The sequence below is a fragment of the Oncorhynchus clarkii genome, chromosome 17 (genome assembly GCF_045791955.1).
Source record: "Oncorhynchus clarkii lewisi isolate Uvic-CL-2024 chromosome 17, UVic_Ocla_1.0, whole genome shotgun sequence".
Taxonomy (NCBI): Eukaryota; Metazoa; Chordata; class Actinopteri; order Salmoniformes; family Salmonidae; genus Oncorhynchus; species Oncorhynchus clarkii.
The window spans coordinates 47,155,349-47,177,731 of NC_092163.1; the positions used below are offsets into that span (position 1 = coordinate 47,155,349).

At 41.1% G+C, this 22,383-nt stretch overlaps 2 protein-coding genes across 3 annotated transcripts in view; both read left to right on the plus strand.

Annotated features, from left to right (window-relative positions):
- LOC139370986 (advillin-like) overlaps positions 1-13,591 on the plus strand; it is a 31,475-nt gene extending 17,884 nt beyond the window's left edge. The window contains exons 11-20 of the mRNA XM_071110941.1: positions 306-406; positions 524-661; positions 791-949; positions 1,616-1,795; positions 1,991-2,142; positions 2,364-2,508; positions 2,646-2,834; positions 3,081-3,149; positions 12,754-12,864; positions 13,135-13,591. Coding sequence (XP_070967042.1) covers positions 306-406; positions 524-661; positions 791-949; positions 1,616-1,795; positions 1,991-2,142; positions 2,364-2,508; positions 2,646-2,834; positions 3,081-3,149; positions 12,754-12,864; positions 13,135-13,248 — 1,358 coding nt within the window. The 3' untranslated portion in view covers positions 13,249-13,591. The remainder of the gene's footprint in view (positions 1-305; positions 407-523; positions 662-790; positions 950-1,615; positions 1,796-1,990; positions 2,143-2,363; positions 2,509-2,645; positions 2,835-3,080; positions 3,150-12,753; positions 12,865-13,134) is intronic.
- A 1,156-nt stretch (positions 13,592-14,747) lies between these two features.
- LOC139370987 (probable Bax inhibitor 1) overlaps positions 14,748-22,383 on the plus strand; it is a 30,506-nt gene continuing 22,870 nt past the window's right edge. The window contains exons 1-3 of one of the 2 annotated variants that reach the window (XM_071110942.1): positions 14,748-14,889; positions 19,505-19,603; positions 20,032-20,140. In XM_071110942.1, the coding sequence (XP_070967043.1) occupies positions 19,548-19,603; positions 20,032-20,140 (165 nt within the window). In that variant the 5' untranslated portion in view covers positions 14,748-14,889; positions 19,505-19,547. The remainder of the gene's footprint in view (positions 14,890-19,504; positions 19,604-20,031; positions 20,141-22,383) is intronic. The other variant, XM_071110943.1, reaches the window with a different exon arrangement.

Here is a 22,383-nt window from a genome sequence, read left to right on the forward strand (position 1 = left end):
TTATCAAAGAACCCTTTCTTCCAACAATGGTTCTTAAGATGAAAAAGGTTCTTGGTAGAACCCTTTGCCTTACAAAGAACCCTTGTCAATCAAAAAATGGGTTCTTCAGATGAAAATGGTTTTCAGTAGACCCCTATCCCTCCACAAAGAACCCCTATGGAACCCTTTTTTCTAAGTGTACCTTTCTTCCTTTTTGATGTATGATTGAGATGTGAGTGCTTGGCAAATACTACCTTTAGTATGTAATTCCTCACCTTGTCTTTGTTTTGTGATTCTACACTGTCTTACCTACATATACACCTTAGCCATTGTGACTCAGGAGAAGTTTGATGCCACACAGATGCATGTGATGCCAGAAGTAGCGGCACAGGAGCGCATGGTGGACAATGGCACTGGTCAGGTGGAGGTAAACTCACCAAAACATTAACTCTGATTCATGTAATTTGTTCCAAGATATCTCACCGTCATTCTACTCACCGTTTGTTACCTGTGGACATTTTAACACTCTCTGTGACACATGCAGGTGTGGCGTATCGAGGACCTGGAGTTGGTCCCAGTGGAACCCCAGTGGCATGGCTTCTTCTATGGAGGAGACTGCTATCTGGTGCTCTACACTTATGAGGTCCACAGCAAGCTAAACTACCTCCTCTACATGTGGCAAGTAAGGGAGCTCCCTGCCATTGTAGAATGCATAAAGTTGAATCCTTTTATTTGTAATAACATGGCAACAAAATGGTATACCTTTAGAGCTAAATGCCTCATCATTTTATAAATAAATATTTTGTTTTAGGGGCGCCATGCCTCTCAGGATGAGATAGCAGCGTCTGCCTTCCAGGCCGTGGCCCTGGATCAAAAGTATGGCAACCAGCCTGTACAAGTGAGGATCACCATGGGCAAGGAACCCAGACACTTTATGGCCATGTTCAAGGGTAAAATGGTTATCTTTGAGGTGAGATAATTTTGTTTTGATTTAATGGTACAATGATAAAATGAAAATATTGTGAAACTGGTTGTCATTATCTGATAGCAATGAATTGTCTTTGGTTCAACCATGATTATAGGTTGATATAGGATTTCTAACCATGAAGTAATTTATTATCACATACTGTACATTTAAATCAAACCTGACTTGCTATCATGTTTTAGGGTAAGACCCAGATGCAGACAGTGTCAAAGTAAAAAAACGTTTATTATTAATACATGGGCATGCAAAAAGACAGGTCAAAGACAGGTCAACGACGTCATTAATCCAGATAGGGTTAAAAAGGTCCAGAATGGCAGGCAGTCTCAGGGTCAGAGCAGCCAGGGGTCAATAATCCAGTGTTCTGTGGCAAGGTACAGGAAGGCAGGCAGGCTCAGGGTCAGGACAGGCAGAACAGTCAAAACCGGGAAAAAATAGAAAACAGGAGCTAGAACAGACATGAGCAAGGGGGAAAACGCTGGTAGGTTTCACGAAACAAAACGAACTGGCAACAGACAAACAGAGAACACAGGTATATATACACTGGGGATAATGGGGAAGATTGGCGACACCTGAAGTGGGGGAAGACAAGCACAAAGACAGGTGAAACAGATCAGGGTGTGACAACTGCTTTCCTCATCTTCTGTTCTACAGGGCGGTACCTCCAGAAAAGGCGTGTCTGACCCAGAGCCACCCGTCAGATTGTTCCAGGTCCGCGGTTCTGATGCCTCCAACACCAAAGCCATCGAGGTGCCTGCCCTGGCAGCCTCGCTCAACTCCAACGATGTCTTTCTGCTGAGGAGCCAGTCAGGGATTCACCTGTGGTGTGGCAAGGTACTTTTGGGAGGGAATTAGGTATATGCAGTTGTGGATACTACAGATATAGCAGCTTAGAGATACTGTGCGTATGCCAAATGACCAGTGTCCAATGGTCAAAATAAGTAGGAATAGGTTGCCTTTTGGGACACAGACACGGAGATATAGAGATGGTAAAACATTCTGTCTAATAGTCTCTCTCTGATTGGCCAGGGATCAAGTGGGGATGAGAGGGCCATGGCTAAAGAGGTCAGCTCTGTGATTGGACAGCACTCGACTGCTGAAGAGATCATGGCAGAGGGTCAGGAGCACATTGAATTCTGGAATTTACTTGGAGGGAAGGCCCCTTATGCCAACAACAAGAGGTAATACACAAGTTGCCTTGCCATAATCTGTATTTCAACCAACTATTATCTAATAAAATGTCAATGGGAGCAGCTGTACGAAGTTAGTTAAGTGATTGCGTCCTTAACCATGTACAATTGATGGATTGTGATTCACTGTGCTAGATATTATGAATTTTAAGTAAACAGTGTGGTGTATGTAAAGTTGTATGTGTTCTCTGTATGTGTTTTGTGTGTGAAAGACTACAGCAGGTTGCTCTGGATCATCAGCCGCGTCTCTTTGAATGCTCCAATAAAACTGGTCGTTTCATCGTTACCGAGGTGACCCAGTTCACCCAGGATGACCTCAGCGAGGATGATGTCATGTTGCTAGACACGTGGGACCAGGTACCGTGTGTATTGTTAAAATGTCAGTTTAACAGCCTTCTTCAGTGTGTAGGTCCAAACATTAGACTATAATACTATTAGACCACTGCCAAGCACCCATTTGTGGGCCGTCATCAATTATTTGATGTTGCATCCAGGTCTTCCTCTGGGTGGGGAACGAGGCCAATGAGGTGGAGAGGAAGGAAGCGGTGGTCACCAGTCAGGAGTACCTGCGTACCCACCCAGGGTCCCGGGACCCCGACACCCCTATCCTCCTCATCAAGCAGCGGTATGAACCCCCCACCTTCACCGGTTGGTTCACCGCCTGGGACCCCTCCAAATGGAGTGTGAGTGCAAATGATCTCCTTCTCTTACAGATGAACTCTTGGTCTGCTTGTGTGTGTGTGTGTGTGTGTGTGTGTGTGTGTGTGTGTGTGTGTGTGTGTGTGTGTGTGTGTGTGTGTGTGTGTGTGTGTGTGTGTGTGTGTGTGTGTGTGTGTGTGTGTGTGTGTGTGTGTGTGTCAAATAGTATACACAACTGTTAAAGTTAATATATTCCATCAATAATACTGTACACGCATGTTTTGTGTTAGGGTGGGAAAACGTATGAAGAGCTGAAGAAAGAGTTGGGTGAGGTGACATCCCTCGTAAGGATCACAAATGTAAGCACAATTGTATTTATCTATGCACTCACCAAAACTTGGTATAACGAGTGGGATTGAGACAATGATGAGCTGGATCCAGAAAATCAATTTATCTAACCTTGCTGTGAACTCAACCCAACAAACTCATGGTTACATACATTTTATTGGCCCCATACACACTTCCCACTGGGCAAAAGCTGGTTGAATCAACGTTGTTCCCACATCATTTCAACAAAAAAAACGCAATGTGATGGTGTTGAATCAATGTGGAAAACTCATTGAATTTGCAAAATGTCATCAACATTTCGTACATTTTTCAACAAACTTTTAACCTACAGTAAATCCAATGAAATTGTGAAATGTTTTGTTGATTTCACATTGAATTCACGTTAGTTGACAACTCAACCAAATGTAAATCAAAACTAAACGTTGAACTAGTGGCGAACCGTGACAATTATTTTTGATGACATTAAGAATTAATAAAATAGGCCTGGCAGCGTTTTGGGCCGCGGCAACATGCCGGAACCCGGCATGGACACAACATGTGACAAATAGCATAAAATAATGCGACCAGCAAAACAAAAACACACTGTTTATACAACCAATAGTAACCTAGCACCACTATCACACTATCATCAATAGCGACAACAACAGTGTCACATCAAAGGTGATGGATGGCTCATGATGCTGAAAGGACAGCGACCGTAATACCTCGGCACTCCATGGCGCTGAAGGAGAGACAGATTTGATCAAACACATAGACACAGCTGATAGACAACAGTCACACACAGCATAAAATAATGTTAAAGAATAAGCAGCCCATTCACTCCAGCAGGCCCCATGAAATCACAACAATTCAAAATCACAACCATTTAATTTACAAAATGAAATTAACAAACCAGCTATTACTTCCCATTGCAAATATATTTGATCACTTTCATCACACTAACCCAGGGGTTCCCAAACTTTTTGGGCCCACGACCCCAAATTATCGCGAACCCAACCATGTGAAAAAAAGGTATGTAATTAACATCCAATGTTTACTTTTTAAATTGGGGCTATGGTTGTCAATTGAAAAACATTATAACAGTATTTCTGATCGACTTCTCAACTCACCATGATATACTTTTAATGTGGGGCTATGGCAGTCAATTGCAAATTAATCTGACATAATGTCCCACCACTAATGAGATTAGTGTGCTTGATTCATGTGGCGTCGGAGCTTCTCAAAGTCACGAGCGTGCTCGACAGTGCGCACATAATCTCTCAGGGAGAGACGGCAGGGTATTTATTCCAAGCGTTGAAGGTGAACAGTAAACACTCGTGTGAGACACTTACAGAATATGTTTTCTGTTAGAAACATGCACAGCCGAAGGAAGAGGTCTTGGTTCGGTTTTGAAAGTCTCTCTCGAATAATAATTATTTCCTCTGAATCAACTGATTCGGTCACTCATCTGTAGAATGCTTTTGTATTTCCCCTGCATGCTTGCGTTCAATTCGTTCAGTATCCTAAATATGTCTGTGACATCAACACAATTTCACACTCAATTTGTGCAAATATGTATTAAAAGTATTTCAGCAGATTTCATGCGAATTTTGCGTTTTTGTGGCTTAATGTGTGGCTTAATTCGTGGAAGAAAAAAAATGTACGACTTCATTCATAGGAAAATACATTTTGATGGGGAACTTCCGAACAATCTTATGAAAGTTATTGGAGCAATGCATTTTGAGTAATAGGGTTCTACACTGCCTTTTTTTGAGTCCAACATTTATTTATAAACATTTTTAAAAAGTGTTAGCAACCCAATATTAGTAATAAACCAGGTTGTCACCGAAATACTTGTCATATAATAGTAGCCTTACATTTTATTTTTTATTTTTTGATGCCAATGCTGTTTTCTATTTTTGTTTTCGCTTAATACTTTGGGATACTTGTGCTATGTCAGATTTTATGAGGGTTGCCAGATTATAGTAAAAAGTTGTATTTGTCTGTATTTTTTGTGTGGTATCAATGGAAGGAATTTGATTGGGGAAGGGTGGATACATTTTCATGATGGGAAATTAATTTATCAATAAATGTGGGGAAACAGAGTACCTGCAAAAAATATCTGTTTGGTTAACATTTCCCTGGTGCAACTGCGTGGTATTTGCAACTATAATGAGTCTAGAATATGATCAATTAAACCATATCAATGCATTTAAATAGGTTAATGTAAAATAACGAATTATGTTGGCTTAATCTTATGGCACTCCAAGGCCGTTTCATGATGATTATTACGGTCGTATCATTCATGTTATATACTTAGGCTATTGTAACAAGGCTTATGCCAGCATTGTAGGCCGACTGCCTCTGCCCAGAGGCTTACCAGAGGTGTGGAAATTATCGTCAGGGACACATGAAGTTAATATTAAATGAATCATTCTTTCATATCAGCAAGCTGGAAAGGTTCCAACAAACTTAATGCACCATAGTACACGTCGGTCGGGCTCTCCCCCGGGGCAGTCCCGTTAGTTCTCTTACAGTGCCTTGCAAAAGCATTCATCCCCCTTGGCGTTTTTTTGCTTTACAATCTGGAATTTAAATAGATTTTTATTTGGATTTCATGTAATGGACATACACAAAATAGTCCAAATTGGTGAAGTGAAACGGAAAAGTGGGGCGTGCTGTAAAGCCCCTAAATAAGATCTGGTGCAACCAATTACCTTCAGAAGTTACATAATTAGTTAAATAAAGTCCACCTGTATGCAATCTAAGTGTCACATAATCTGTCACGTGATCGCAGTGTAGCCTAGTGGTTAGAGCGTTGGACTAGTAACCGGAAGGTTGCAAGTTCAAATCCCCGAGCTGACAAGGTACAAATATGTCGTTCTGCCCCTGAACAGGCAGTTAACCCACTGTTCCTAGGCCTGGTCGTGATTTTTCCGTTGTACATTTTGATTCCCTGTGTCTGGGAACGTAACTATTGTGAGCACCCTGTGTGCGCTGGTGCTATTAAAGACGCGCAGCATTGCACTCTCTGTCTCCTGCGTTTGACTCCACACCCACGACACCCGGAGCATTACAGAATCCCGCACCACCAAATTGAATGGAGTCAGCAGGAGCAGCAGCCAACCCTCTCCCATCGATGGAGGAACGGGTTCTCCACCACACCACCGTCCTCCATCGGATCGGATCCGCGATGGATCAAGTGATGGAGAGAATGGACCGATGGGAGAGGAGTGGTCTCCTCTCTCCACCTTCGGCACCCACGGTTCAAGACTCCCCATCTCCCGACTCCAGCACCCTCCGTCTGACGCTACCGAGGGCTTATGATGGAGCGGCGGCGGGTTGCCAGGGGTTTCTGCTTCAGCTGGAGCTATACCTGGCCACCGTCAGACCCACTCCCTCAGGAGCGGAGAGGGTGAGTGTTCTCATCTCCTGCCTCACGGGTCGTGCTCTGGAGTGGGCGAACGCAGTCTGGAATGGCCCAGACTCAGCACGGGAGCACTACCCAGAGTTTTCCCGCCGCTTCCGTGCGCTAGAGTTCCGGACCTTGGCAGCCGGATCTGGGTGGAACGACAGGGGTACATTCGGCCCTCCATTTCACCCGTCTCCTCGAGTTTCTTTTTTTGTGAGGAAAAAGGAGGGAGGCTTGCGTCCGTGTATTGATTATAGAGGTCTAAACGCCATCACAGTGGGGTATAGTTACCCTCTACCTCTCATCGCTACGGCGGTGGAATCATTCCACCGAGCGCAGTTCTTCACAAAACTGGATCTCAGGAGCGCGTATAGTCTGGTGCGTATTCGGAAGGGAGACGAGTGGAAAACCGCATTTAGTACCACATCAGGCCACTATGAGTACCTCGTCATGCCGTATGGGTTATTAAAGAATGCTCCAGCCGTTTTTCAATCCTTTGTAGACGAGATTCTCAGGGACCTGTGCGGACAGGGAGTGGTTGTTTATATCGATGACATTCTGATCTACTCGGCCACTCACACCGCGCATGTGTCTCTGGTGCGCAAGGTGCTTGGTAGACTGCTGGAGCATGACCTATAGGTCAAGGCTGAGAAATGCGTGTTCTCTAAGCGAGCCGTCTCTTTTCTGGGATATCGCATTTCCACCTCGGGGGTAGTAATGGAGGGCGACCGCATTAGAGCCGTGCGTAATTGGCCGACTTCGACCACGGTAAAGGAGGTGCAGCGGTTTTTGGGTTTTGCCAACTACTACCGGAGGTTTATCCGGGGTTTTGGCCAGATAGCGGCTCCCATTACCTCACTGCTGAAGGGGGGCCCGGTGCGGTTGAAGTGGTCAGCAGAGGCGGACGGAGCATTCAACAAGTTGAAGGCGCTGTTCACTGATGCGCCCGTGTTGGCGTATCCGGACCCCTCTCTAGCATTCATAGTGGAGGTGGACGCGTCTGAGGCTGGGGTGGGTGCCGTGCTATCACAGCGCTCGGGTACGCCACCAAAACTCCGCCCCTGCGCTTTCTTCTCAAGGAAGCTCAGCCCAGCGGAGCGTAACTATGATGTGGGGGACCGGGAAGTTGAAATAAGCTGAAATAAATCATTCTCTCTACTATTATTCTGACATTTCACATTCTTAAAAGAAAGTGGTGATCCTAACTGACCTAATACAGGTAATGTTTGCTAGGATTAAATGTCAGGAATTGTGAAAAACTGAGTTTAAATGTATTTGGCTAAGGTGTATGTCAACTTCCAACTTCAACTGTACACACCTGTCCTGAAAGGCCCCAGAGTCTGCAACAACACTAAGCAAAGGGGCACCACCAAGCACGCGGCACCATGAAGACCAATGATCTCTCCAAACAGTTCAGGGACAAAGTTGTGGAGAAGAACAGATCAGGGTTGGGTTATAAAAAATATCAGAAACTTTCAAACATCCCACGGAGCACCATTCAATCCATTATCAAAAAATGTAAAGAATATGGCACCACAACAAACCTGCCAAGAGAGGGCCACCCACCAAAACTCACGGACCAGTCATTAACCAGAGAGGCAACAAAGAGACCAAAGTTAACCCTGAAGGAGCTGCAAAGCTCCACAGCGGAGATTGGAGGCCGCTTTAAGCGATACACTTCGCAGAGCTGGGCTTTACGGAAGAGTGGCCAGAAAAAAGACATTGATTAAAAAATAAAATAAGCAAACACGTTTGCCGTTCATCAAAAGGCATGTGGGAGCTATGTCTGGAGCAAACCCAACACCTCTCATCACCCCGAGAACACCATCCCATCATGATGTGGGGATGTTTTTCATCAGCAGGGACTGTGAAACTTGAATAGTTATGAACGCTCAAGTTTTCAGTTTTATTGTCTTGTTTCTGGTTTGTTTTACAATACAAAATATTTTGCATCTTCCAAGTGGTAGGCATGTTGTCTAAATCAAATGATACAAACCCCCCAAAGACCCTTTGCATTGATGACAGCTTTGCACGGTCTTGGCATTCTCTCAACCAGCTTCAACTGGAATGCTTTTCCAACCGTCTTGAAGGAGTTCCCACATATCCTGAGCACTTGTTGGCTTCTTTTCCTTCACTCTGCGGTCCAACTTATCCCAAAACATCTCAATTGGGTTGAGGTCAGGTGATTGTGGAGGCCAGGTCATCTGATGCAGCACTCCATCACTCTCCTTCTTGGTCAAATATCCCTTACACATCCTGGAGGTACGTTTTGGGTCAATGTCCTGTTGAAAAACAAATTATAGTCCCACTAAGCGCAAACCAGATGGGATGGTGTACCGCTGCAGAATGCTGTTGTAGCCATGCTGGTTAAGTGTGCCTTGAATTCTAAATAAATCACTGACAGTGTCACCAGCAAATGACCATCACACCTCCTCCTCCATGCTTCACGGCGGGAACCACATATGCGGAGATAATCCGTTCACCTACTCTGCGTCTCACAAAGACACGGTGGTTGGAACCAAAAATCTCAAATCAGACCAAAGGACAGATGTCCACCGTTCTAATGTCCATTGCTCGTGTTTCAATTCTCTTATTCTTATTGGTGTCCTTTAGTAGTGGTTTCTTTGCAGCAATTCGACCACAAAGGCCTGATTCTCCTCTGAACAGTTGATGTTGAGATTTTCCTGTGACTTGAACTGCTTGATGGTTTTTGTGACTGCACTTGAAGAAACTTTCAAAGTTCTTGAAATGTTTCGCATTGACTGACCTTCATGTCTTAAAGTAATGATGGACTGTTGTTTCTCTTTGCTTATTTGAGCTGTTCTTGCTATAATATGGACTTGGTCTTTTACCAAATAGGGCAATATTCTGTATACCACCCCTACCTTGTCACAACACAACTGATTGGCTCAAACGCAATAAGAAGGAAAGAAATTCCATAAATGTACTTTTAACAAGGCACACCTGTTAATTTAAATGCATTCCAAGAGTGTGCAAAACTGTCATCAAGGCAAAGGGTGGCTACGAATCTCAAATATAAAATATATTTTGATTTTTTTAACAGTTTTTTGGTTACTACATGATTCCATTTGTTATTTCATAGTTTTGATGTCTTCACTATTATTATACAATGTAGAAATAGTACAAATAAAGAAAAACCCTTGAATGAGTAGGTGTGTTCAAACTTTTGACTGGTACTGTATATATTCTTTCTTCAGGATTTTGTAAATTCTCCTGTGACCCCATTTGGGACCGACCGGCTCGATTTGGTCTTATGTCGCAACATTTGAAATGGTATTTTTTTAAACATTGGATAAAAGTAAAGACTCAGAGCTAGAAAATGGTACATCATACACTACACTTGAGGAACAATAGGAAAGTAATTCTGCTTTAAAAGTGAATAAACTTGTAACCCCACTTTTGAAAAAATGGCCCTTGAAAGTTTTGATACACCTACTGGAGAGCTCTTCTTTGTCTACACCCATTCATCAACGTTCACACCCTCTTAAGCCTTTGCCCTCCCATATCTTTAAGGATTCACATGTGAGGCCATGTGCTAAACAGACTGAGTATGGTAGTGTACTAAAAATCAAAGATTTCAAGTCTAAATACTGATTTATACTAGTAGACAGTTTTCGCAGTAACATCATGAACATTCTACTGTCTTCCGACATCAAACTTGCTGTTGTTGTTATGAAAAAGTATAAACACAAAAACGACAGGCTGCATGACATCAGCAGCCTGGTGGTCCAAAACAGCATAACTGGTGTTTTTTAACACCAATAACCCATCAGTTTAAAAATGAATTCAGTATGTGCCAATCTAGCAAACCAGGCAACTAGAAGCAACTTTCTAAACAATGTTTTGGTTCATTTCTAGTTTGTTAGCTAGCTAACGTTAACTTAGCTGGCTTGCCAGTTCAAATACTGACCATATCATGGCTGACAACATCTTCATTTTAGCAATTGTTTTGTAATTATTACAGTTAATGATGAGCTAATTACAAAAAATAGCTCACGGTTGTGATTGTTGCAAAATAAAAGCAGGGCATTCTACTGGAGAATTGGCCTAACGTTGGTCTAATGTTATATCCTAATTTTACTTTGGTGGAGCTCATGTTGTTCTTCACATTGCCGTCTTTGGTAAATTTTGTAAAAAAAAAAAGAAAAAAGGTTGTATTTCTTTATTTAACCATTATTTAACTAGGCGAGCAAATTTTTATTAACAAAGATGACCTACCAGGGAACAGTGGCTTAACTGCCTTTTTCAGGGGCAGAACAACAGACCTTGCCACCTCGGGGATTCGATCCAGCAACCTTTTGGTTACTGGCCCAACGCTCTAACCACTAGGCTACCTGCCACCCCAAAACACTATATCAAATCAAATCTACGTTTATTTGTCACATGCACAAAATACAGAAGGATTAAAAGGTACCTTGAAATGGTTACTTGCATAGTGGAGTCTTTTGTTTAGCTAGCTAGCTAAACAATGAACCATAATCCCAACTCATAACATTACTACCATGCATGAATATGCAGGTAGCTAACCAACTCGGTTCAATGTTAGCTAGCTAGCTAACATTAGGCTATAACTAGCAATGCAAATGTCTTTCTGAGATAAGAATAATATTACTACACAGATCATACATGTAACGTTAGCTAGCGAGCCAACCAGCTGACATAGTCTAGCTATCTAACAGTACGCTTTAACTTGCTATTAAAACAACTTTCTGACAAAATTAGATATAATAACTGAAAATTTAGCTAGCTAGACTCTCATCTGTCACGGATGCCATGGTTGCCCTTAGTTTGCAGATGTAATCCGGAGACAGTTGTTTTATACAACAGCCTTCTTTATTCACTTTTATACTCCCTCCGCATATTTGCAATCAAAAGACAGAATTTTCTCCATATTCTTAGCTATCATACTCTGCTTTTACAGGGCATTCCACTGATTTCAAAACTCGGTCAACTTCTTCCATGGCAATAAAACTGTTGATCGCTGTTTCTCCCCATCACTGTCATCAGAAGACTTTACAATGTCTGGTTCAATGAAAATGTTTTAACCCAAATCAGGTATTTCCTCATTGTCTGATTTTTTTCAGAGTCAGAGAGTCAGCAAGGCATGATCGTTCTTCAGAAAGTGGAAAGCATTTGCAACACTTTTACAGTTCTTTGTGATATCTTTAAAACATATATATATATATGCGTTAGAAAGAATTATCTACACGTACCGAGCAACTCATATCATATACAGAAGCATGCTACATGGCAGACCATTCTGAACTCATCTCTTGGCAAAATTCTGCTCTGATACAGTTGAACCACAGAGTATCTAAACCCAGAGGCACAACATTGCGAGACTTCTGGGAACGCTTGTGAACCAGACCAAGCAGACCAGGCTGGGGTTTGGGGTTAGAGAAGTCAATGAAAGAAGTTAAACATTTTTCCTGAGTTGTAAATTTTAGCGAAATTTTAGCACAACCTATAATTGAGCCAATGTCTTTAGTAGTTGAACATGTTATTGCTTCATTCAACCCAATGAAAATTGCAAACTGAGACGTTTTCAATTTTGTCAAAAATAACTTTATATTGAAGGAGTGCCTTTGATTTGATGGCTGCACATGCGCAGTTCGGAGCACGAGCATTGCTAGCCAATGTCGCCATGACATTGCCTACAAGTGTGATCAGGGATTTCTATTAGAGAAGCAGTTTTAGCCTGTCTTTGGTTGAATGTCAGAGGACTTCAGTCCAGATTTTGAAGGCCTAGCCAATGGCTGGCTGAACTAGCTAGATTTTTCTACCTATGGACCACCAAATAAAATCCTGATTGGATATTGTTTTCTCTTTAGTATTAATGAAATCAGAAGATCATAAAAACAAATTCTAAAGATGAAATAGAAATCAAAACAAAATGTGATAAAAAACATGTATACATTGAGACCAGTGTCTCTTTTACATGAGAGCTCTACATATACAATTTCATAAAATACATAAAAAAACAAATACAACGTGAACTCATGGTTCCCCACTGCGTTGAACTGACATTTGTGGACTGTGGGTAAGGTCGTACAACACATTTACAACCCATTTTGGTTGTGATACAACTGCTAGTTTTGTGATAGGCTACAACAGAGAGCTTGTATAAAGAAAAATGATTACACAACAACCGTTGTGATAACATTTTTGTGCGGACAAACCTGAATCGAATCATTTTCTCTCAGGGGCAGAATGGTGTTGAGACCAGGAAGAGCTTCCAGTCTTACCCACCAGAGGACCTGATCAACAAACTAGCCAATGAGCTGCCTGAGGGTGTCGACCCCACCCAGAAGGAGGTAGGTGTTCTGAGCTGCTATAATGAAGTGACTAGTGTTCAAAGTACTGCCACACTGATACACTCAGATGCAATATTGTTCAGTAGTTTTTGAAGTCTGAAAAGTAGATTCCTCCATACACTACTATGAGTTACGGTGTATTATAGATGGTTTTAATAAAGTGTCTTGACAAATGTATTCTTTACACTTGAATGTTGCCTTGAAAAATAACAATGGTCTCCTTCAATCTCTGTCTGTCTCTCTCTCTTTCCTCCTTCCTCTGTCTTCCAGAAACATCTCTCAGACTCAGACTTCACTGCCATATTTGGAATGTCTAAAGACCACTTTGCCAGCCTGCCTCAATGGAAGCAGCTGAGCATTAAAAAAGGCAAAGGCTTATTTTAAGGGGAATTCATCTCTGATGAATTGATTGATGTCTTATTATTTCAATCTAATGACAGTCGGTCTAAAAAAAACCCTGCACTTATCTGTTCCTAATTGTGCATTTAAAAAAGATGTTCCTATATCATACTATATATATACTGTATGTCTGCCTCTCAATTAAGTAAATAGATGTCCATGTTGAATACGATCAACCTAATCCAAAAATATGTGTATTCTGAATGATTGTTTTATTGACTCTTCTGTGTTCCGACCACACAATACTACCATATCTCTTGTAGTTTTGTTGAATGTAATATGGTATGGCGGGACTTAATATACAAATAAAAAAAAAGGGGAAATGTTATGTGTATCTCATCTTGTAGTGCACAAGTCCTGAGTTAGAGAGTACACCCCCCCATCCAGATTCAATAAATTGTTGTTAATAATGTCAAAGTCAAACACTCATTCATATACAGTGCATGTACAGTGCTGTGAAAAGGTATTTGCCCCCTTTCTGATTTTCTCTACTTTTGCATATTTTTTTATACTGAATGTTATCAGATCCTCAACCAGAACCTAATATTAGATAAAGGGAACCTGAGTGAACAAATAACACAACAATTACATACGTATTTCATAAACAAAGTTATGCAACACCCAATGCCCCTGTGTGAAAAAGTAATTGCTCCCTTACAATCAATAACTGGTTGTGCCACCCTTAGCTGTAATGACTCCAACTAAATCCTTCCTGTAGTTGTTGATCAGTCTCTCACGTCGCTGTGGAAGAATTCTGTCCCACTCTTCCATGCAGAACTGCTTTAATTCAGCGACATCTGTGGGTTTGAACTACTTGTTTCAAGTCCTGCCACAACACCTCAAGTGGGATTAGGTCTGGACTTTGACTAGGCCATTCCAAAACTTCACATTTGTTGCTTTTTAGCCATTTTCATGTAGACTTGATTGAGTGTTTTGGATCATTGCTGCATGACATAGCTGCACTTCAGCTTCAGCTCACAGATGGATGGCCTGACATTATCCTGTAGAATTCTCTGATACAGAGCACAATTCATGTTTCCTTCTATTAAGGCAAGTCACCCAGGTCCTGAGGCAGCAAAGTGTCCCCAAACCATCACACTACCACCACCATGCTTGACAGTTGGTATAAGGTTCTTACTGTGTACTGCAGTGTTTGGTTTTCGCCAGGCACAATGGGGCACAGGCAACAGTTGCAGCTAAAGCTGGCATAACTAGTGATTGAGTGTAAGTGGGCAATTACTTTTTCACACAGGGGAATTGGGTGTTGCATAACTTTGTTAATGAAATAAATAAAAACGCACAATTTATTTTTGTTATTTGTAAACTTAAGGTTCCCTTTAATAATATTAGGTTTCGATTTTCTCAAAAATAGAGAAATTCAGAACGGAGGAAAATACTTTTTTCACGGCACTGTATAAAGGCTTATTCAATGCAATTCATGCAACTGTTGCACTTTTGTTGCACTATATTCGGGGCGTGTCTATCTAGCTCCTACGATGTCACAACGTACCCTATAACTTTCATACGTACGCTTTGAAACAACGACAGCATCAAAAGGTTGAAGTGTGGAAAGAAATAGCTTGCAAATCAATCTGTTGCTGACCGCTGTGGAAATATTGACATCAGGTATGTTAATTAAAGTATATTTAATGCAGCCAAACAGTAAATTGTAAACAACACCTGAGATTGTTGTTTTGACGTGATACTGAAGAGCCAGGAGACCGAGAAGCAAAACGTCGTTAGCCAGCAATGTCAATGGCAGCTACTGGTAACGAAGCTAGCTAGCTAAATGGCTGACTTTCTACTACATTTTGTTGTCGATAAATATAAACAAACTGTCCTGATACAATGTTTTATTTTAAGGCTTATGCTTATATTATTGTTGGTAATTGGAATTTAGCGAGTGAACGTTAGCTAGCTCGCTCACTGTTTCGTATAATCACCATTCGATTGAGTTGCGCTTGATTGGGGGAGAGGGCCTTCGTTAGCCAAATTGGCTGGCTAGCTAGGATAGTTCGACATCAAGTTACGTTACATGTCTGGCTATAATGACAACGCCCCCTTCAACGAGCCGAATCATGGTTTGGGAGCATTATGTTACACTACCCAAATATGTAGATTTGACTAACTCAAATTGGCAATGACATATGTTGTAGCCTGAAATTAGCTTCCTGGTTACACTTTGTCCTCTCACAAGTAGCTAACGTTACTGTCATGTTGAATCCATTGCGTAGGTAGCCTGATGTAACTAGGCAATTGTTAACTCGTTTGCGATTACGATAATGTTTGATCACATTAGACAGAGCTGTTAAATATTTCCCGGTAGTTAGCCGTAATAGTTTCTAGTTACTGGTGGCGTGGTGATTTTGGCCTAGATCTATTTACAGTAGTCGTGTGTTTAGGTTAAGCAACTGTCGCTAGCTAGCGAAGTAAATCTGAACGATTTGAGACTCAGAATAGAGGTTTGAACTCAGGAAGCCCATAACTGAGCTGCACTTGGTCAGAACACAATTATGGTTAGGGACAGATCGACATTTACTGTGGGGGAGGGTTGTCAAGTAAACATTTTTCCTTTGGGGTGGGTTGTGTATTTAATTTTTTGGGGGCACAGGGTAGGGTATTTAGTTTTTCCCCCTGGATAACATTCGCTCCTCTGCTCATTTTCCCAATAAACAATGTCTCAACTTTTTGATATTACCCTAATAAAGTTCAGAAACATTTGGTATGGCGTGGCTATTAGTATGCTTTAGCTAATGCAGGCCTATGATATGAAGGCAGTGCGCCCCGGTGCTCCAACTGACTCCACTTGAGGTGAGGAAGACTGTTTCTTGCCTACTAGAGTTACTTCTATAATCTAACAATATAATGTTTATCTTTATACAAAATATTATGTTTCAAAATTAACAAATGATCCTCAATGTTTATATGCCGGTATTTATGCACGGACCGGTTTGGGTTTTTACTTTACCTTCTATAACAGTATTTGAATGTTTGGTTTGTTAAATGTGATACGCCATGTGTAACTAACTTCCATTTGTATATTTTACTCCGCTACTTGAGTCATATCTCTCTCGCTCGCTACAAAGTACTGTGTCAGAGGAAACGTAGCTAGCTAATACAGCCTGATAACAGTACTGGTGGAGGCTTAAATCAGCATGTTTGTGCAACAGTATCTTTTAAGTCAGAGAGAGGAATAGGCCAAGCATGAATATGTTGCCTATATGAATAAAGAGATTTAATGTAGCCAAAGATTATAGGGTCCCCTAGGAAACACTTTGGTTCCTACTAGAGGTCGACCGATTATGATTTTTCAACACCGATACCGATTATTGGAGGGTCAAAAAAGCCGATACCGATTAATCTGCCATTTAAAAAAAATATATATATTTAAAAGAAAATTGTAATAATGACAATTACAACAATACTGAATGAACACTTATTTTAACTTAATATAATACATCAATAAAATCAATTTAGCCTCAAGTAAATAATGAAACATGTTCAATTTGGTTTAAATAATAAGTGTTGGTGAAGAGAGAGTGCAATATGTGCTATGTAAGAAAGCTAACGTTAGCTAAAGCTAATGTTCCTTGCTCAGAACATGAGAACATATGAAAGCTGGTGGTTCCTTTTTAACATGAGTCTTCAATATTCCCAGGTAAGAAGTTTTAGGTGGTTATTCTAGGAATTATAGGACTATTTCCCTCTATACCATTTGTATTTCATTAACCTTTGACTATTGGATGTTCTTATAGGCACTTTAGTATTGCCAGTGTAACAGTATAGCTTCCGTCCCTCTCCTCGCTCCTCCCTGGGCTCGAACCAGCAACACAATGACAATTAGCGCGCGCTAACTAGCTAGCCATTTCATTTCGGTTACGCCGGCCTCATCTCGGTAGTTGATAGGCTTGAAGTCATAAAAAGCGCAATGCTTGACGCACAACAAAGAGCTGCTGGCAAAATGCACGAAAGTGCTGTTTGAATAAATGTTTACGTGCCTGCTTCTGCCTACCACCGCTCAGTCAGATACTTAGATACTTGTATGGTCAGTCAGATATGCAACGCAGGACACGCTAGATAATTACACATGGTTGATGATATTACTAGTTTAACTAGTGATTATGATTGATTGTTTTTTATAAGATAAGTTTAATGCTGGCTAGAAACTTACCTTGGCATACTGCATTCGTGTAACAGGCAGTCTCCTTGTGGAGTGCAACAAGAGAGAGCCAGGTCGTTATTGCGTTGGACTAGTTAACTGTAAGGTTGCAAGATTGGATCCCCCTAGCTGACAAGGTACAAATCGGTCGTTCTGCCCCTGAACAAGGCAGTTAACCCACTGTTCCTTGGCCGTCATTGAAAATAAGAATGTGTTCTTAACTGACTTGCCTAGTTAAATAAAGGTATAAAACATTTTTTTAAATCCGCAAATCGGCGCCCAAAAATACAGATTTTCGATTGTTATGAAAACTTGAAATCGGCCTTAATTAATCGGTCGACCTCTAGTTCCTACCCTGTCACAATAACTAGTCCATGGCAAACAACACTCTATTCAAAGTGCCTACTGTTATTTTATATTATAATAAACATTCTATTTCCATGTTTCCAAAAGTCCACCCAAGTGTTTTGCTCTAAATCGCAATTGCAACATTTGGTTAAAAATAAGGCCTAGTATTTTTGCACATATCGTGGAAATGATCTCAAATGAGTGCAAGAAATTCAGAAATTGATGCAAATGCAGGAAATTATTTTAGGTTGAAGTTGAATTGAACGGTATAAAACAATACGAATGGAGAAAGACACATTGAAAAAATGTAGAATATGTGTTGCTACCCTAGGGTCACGCACTACCCCTTAAGCAAATGTAGAACTTTTATTAATCAAAAACATAGAATACCGTAAAAAAAAATACCATGTTATTTTGCCCATTTCTCCTAGCCCTAGCAGAAGCCGTAGCCATCTGACATAAAGAAATGCATCTCAGTGTCAGAGCATGCCACCAGCATATCTCACTACATGGCCAAAAGTATATGGACACCCAAATTAGTGGATTTGGTTATTGCAGCCACACTTGTTGCTGCAGTGTATAAAATTGAGCACACAGTAATGCAATCTCCATAGACAAACATTGGAAATAGAATGGCCCGTACTAAAGAGCTCAGTGACGTTAAACGTGGCACCCGTCATAGGATGCTACCTTTCCAACAAGTCAGTTTGTCAACATTTCTACCCTGCTTGAACTGCCCCGGTCAACTTAGACTACTGCGCCACTCGGGAGCCCATAAGGCACTGCATCTCAGTTCTAGAGCCGTTAATACAGACTCTGGTTCGATTCCAGGCTGTATCACAACCGGCCATGATTCGAGTCCCATAGGGTGGCAAACAATTGGCCCAGCGTGTTCCGGGTTAGGTTTTGGCCGGGGTAGACCGTCATTGTAAATAAGAACTTGTAATTCACTGACTTGCCTAGTTAAATAAACTAAGTGCTGTTAATATGAAGTGGAAATGTCTAGGAGCAACAACGGCTCCGCTGCAAATTGGTAGGCCACACAAGCTCACAGAACAGGACCGCCGAGTGCTGTAGCGCATAAAAATTATGTCCTGTTGCAACACCTTTCGTTACTGGGAAAGCCGACAAGGTAGGGAGGGCTGTATTTTCTGTTTGTGGAGTTGGACATAGTCTATTTATTAGAGGTCGACCGATTAATCGGAATGACCGATTTTAATTAGAGCCGATTTTCAAGTTTTCATAACAATCGGAAATCGGTATTTTTGGGTGCCAATTTAAAATAAATAAAATTGCTAAAGTGGCAGTCGTTATCCACGTTTAATCATAATTGCGTTCCTACCCCAGTGCAGCTCAATGTAAATAACCGTGACTGTAGGGTCGGTATCTTTTTGGCAAAGCCCCCATACAAGACCTAAGTAATGAATGCAATGTAACTTAGGTTAATCAAAACAATTCATTCCTTGCATAAGTGGAGGAGGCTACATTTGTTCATTTTCAGAGAGTTAACGTTGGCTATCTATTTGATCTACCAAAGCATGTGATCCAGAATAGATAGGAAGTGACAATGTACTTTTGGTTCTGGTGACGCAGACACATGTTTCCAGTTCTACCATTCCAGGACATGTAGACTAGTTCAAGTTTCTAAATTAAGAAGGCTGTATTTATTTCATGCTGTTACTGTACTAATCAACAGCAATGTCTAATGTCTATCTCATATCTGTTTTGTTTCAGGAAATTTTACTCCTGTGACAGGGTCCAACCAAATCCAGACAAGATGAACGTGTTCGATCGAAGTATAAATTTTGATTCCCTTTTTAAATTTTCCCAAATGTAAGTATCTTGGTTTACTGTTTCCACACAATGTCTGATAACCGTAAGGAGACTCACTGTCACAATGACTGTATCATCATCATCATCATGAGTCATTCATTGAACAGAAGCAGTCTGTACTGGTCACAAACTGGTTGTGCTACAGACAGTGATGTGTTACCAAATTAGAATATGACTAGATAGGCCTAACTGATAAGGAGGCGGACATTTTTTGTTAGTGTATTTTCTGTGGAGCTAAACCTGTTCCTTGTACAATTAAAAACTCTCCCCTCTATCTTAGCTCCCACTCCACTCAGTCTACAAACCTAGCTATAATGGGGTAGGGTAGTGATGCATCAATTTATCTGTGTCAATATAGTTTTCTCTTGATGTCTTGCAACTTAATGAAGAAAAATAAAATCTATCCATCTATTCCTTATACAATACAGCTCCCACTCCACTCAGCTGCACCTGAAGAATGTGTACTCCAGCCTGGCCCTGTGCATGTTTGTGGCTGCAGCAGGAGCCTACGTCCACGTCGTCACCAGGCTCTTCCAGGTAAGCAGAGGCAGTGGGAACAAGTACATCTGAACTGAAGTACTTTTATTAGTGTGCTGTAATATTAAAGGGCCAATGCAGTGTATTTTTTTTATTTTATTTATCTCAATATCAGATAATTCCTGGGTAACAATTAATTACCTTACTGGGATTGTTTTCAATTAAAATAGCTCAAATCACAAATGGCTCAAATCAAATTTGATTTGTCACATGCTTCTTAAAAAAAGGTGTAGACTGGGAAATGCTTACCTACTGGTCCTTTTTCAACAATGTAGATTTAAAGATAAAAAATTGAAAAAGTGACGCATGGCTATATACAGGGAGTACCAGTATTGAGTCGATGTGCAGGGTTATGAGGTTGTTGTGCAGGGTTATGAGGTTGTTGAGGTAGCTATCAAATTTTATTGATCACATGCAGATGTTATTGCGAGTTTAGCTAAATGCTTGTAAGGACTAGAAGCGAGGCAGCCCTCTATCGGCACCACTGTTTTCTATGTTAGTTATGTGCATATAGGTAGGGTTAAAGTAACTAGGCAACAGGATATATCATAGACAGTAGCAGCAGTGGGTAACCATTTAATTAGCTGTTTAGCAGTCTATTGGCTTGGGGGTAGAATCTATCAAAAATAAAAGAGAACCAAAGCACGCTTCATATAATGAATTAAAATGCCTTTTTGTATAGCATGTTTTAATGGAACAAAGATTTAAATACTTTGACGTGTTTCGGCTGCATGGACTTCATCGGGTAGTACAAATATACGATGTCGTCTTTTGAACAAACCATTTTCCAATCAACCCTAATTGAAGAGGGAGTGGTCACAGAACAGCTTCTAGTCAAAATTAATTGGACAACTAGTAAACAACACTATACATTCATCATTGAAATAGATATGCTATCAAAATGCACATCAAGGTCAGAAGTATTAGAACCACTAGAAAACAAAGTAATTCTAGCCTTGAGTGGGAGAAATTGAGAATGGGAGAGCCATACATTTATAGTACACTAGATGATGGCTAACATGGACCAACGCAGTCCAAACATAGCATAGGGCATTATGTCCACTAGATGACAGCAAATGGACCACTAAGACCCTACAGGAACTGTGAAAAATCCATGTCTTTCTTTTAAACCAGTGTACTTAGTGGGCTGTAGTTTCTAAATCCCCAAACTTTCCCTTTGGGTTAGCAGTCCCCTTCTAGTTTAGGCCTGAACATGATCAATACCCATAGCTTGTAGGGAGGCAGGGTTGCCATGGTGTAAGTACTTGTAGTCCCTTGCCATGGTATCTTTTTATTTTAATATTATAAAAATTAGGGGGTAGTTTGGAAATGATGCAGACAATTACATTGATGGAAGTTACAATCTATGGGGTAGTCTTTGTTGCATATGTGTGTCCCTTTAAGCCAAGGTGGGGCGAAGTACGGGCCGTATCCCGCCCGCCGGGCACTTCAATCCAACCTGCGAGACATTATAATTACGTTTTCTTTACCCCTTTTTCTCCCCAATTTTGTTGTATGTAATTGGCAGTTAGTCTTGTCCCTTTGCTGTTACTCCCGTACGGACTCGGGAGAGCCGACTGTCGAGGACCACGTGTCCTCTGAAACACGACCCAGCCAAGCAGCACTGCTTCTTGACGCAATGCCTGCTTAACCCAGAAGCCACCCACACCATTGTGTCTGAGGGAACCTGGTGACCGTGTCAGCGTGCATGCAGTATCTCTAGAGGCATAGCTAGCACTGTGATGCAGTGCCTTAGACCACTGCGCCACTCGGGAGGCCCCGCGAGACATAAAAAAAAGATTATATTTGAGTTCCAATTTTTGGCCTAAAATTACTCATTCCATGATATCCAAACAACCTTCAATAGATGGCGCTGTAGCCTGGCAGGGCGCTCTGTATTTGGTCCTACAGTGAGAATTCAGAATGCGCTCAATAATCATAGCCACTTCATTGCTTGATGACTTTTGATGTGAAAAATGAGTGCTGGGAAAATGAGAAGTGGACTCTGAATGTCGTGTGTTTTTAAAGAAGAATGGACAGCAAAACACTTTTATACTAATATTGGACATAAGGCGGTATGTCTGATATGCCAAGTTGTTGCTATTTTTAAGAAATATAATCTCAATTGTATTTTTCAAGCAAGCATGCTAACTACGCTAGCCACCTATCCTCTCAGGAAAAGGCAAGGAAGGCCTCAACTTGCCACAAACTTAAAAGCCCAACAAAATACGTTTACTAAACGG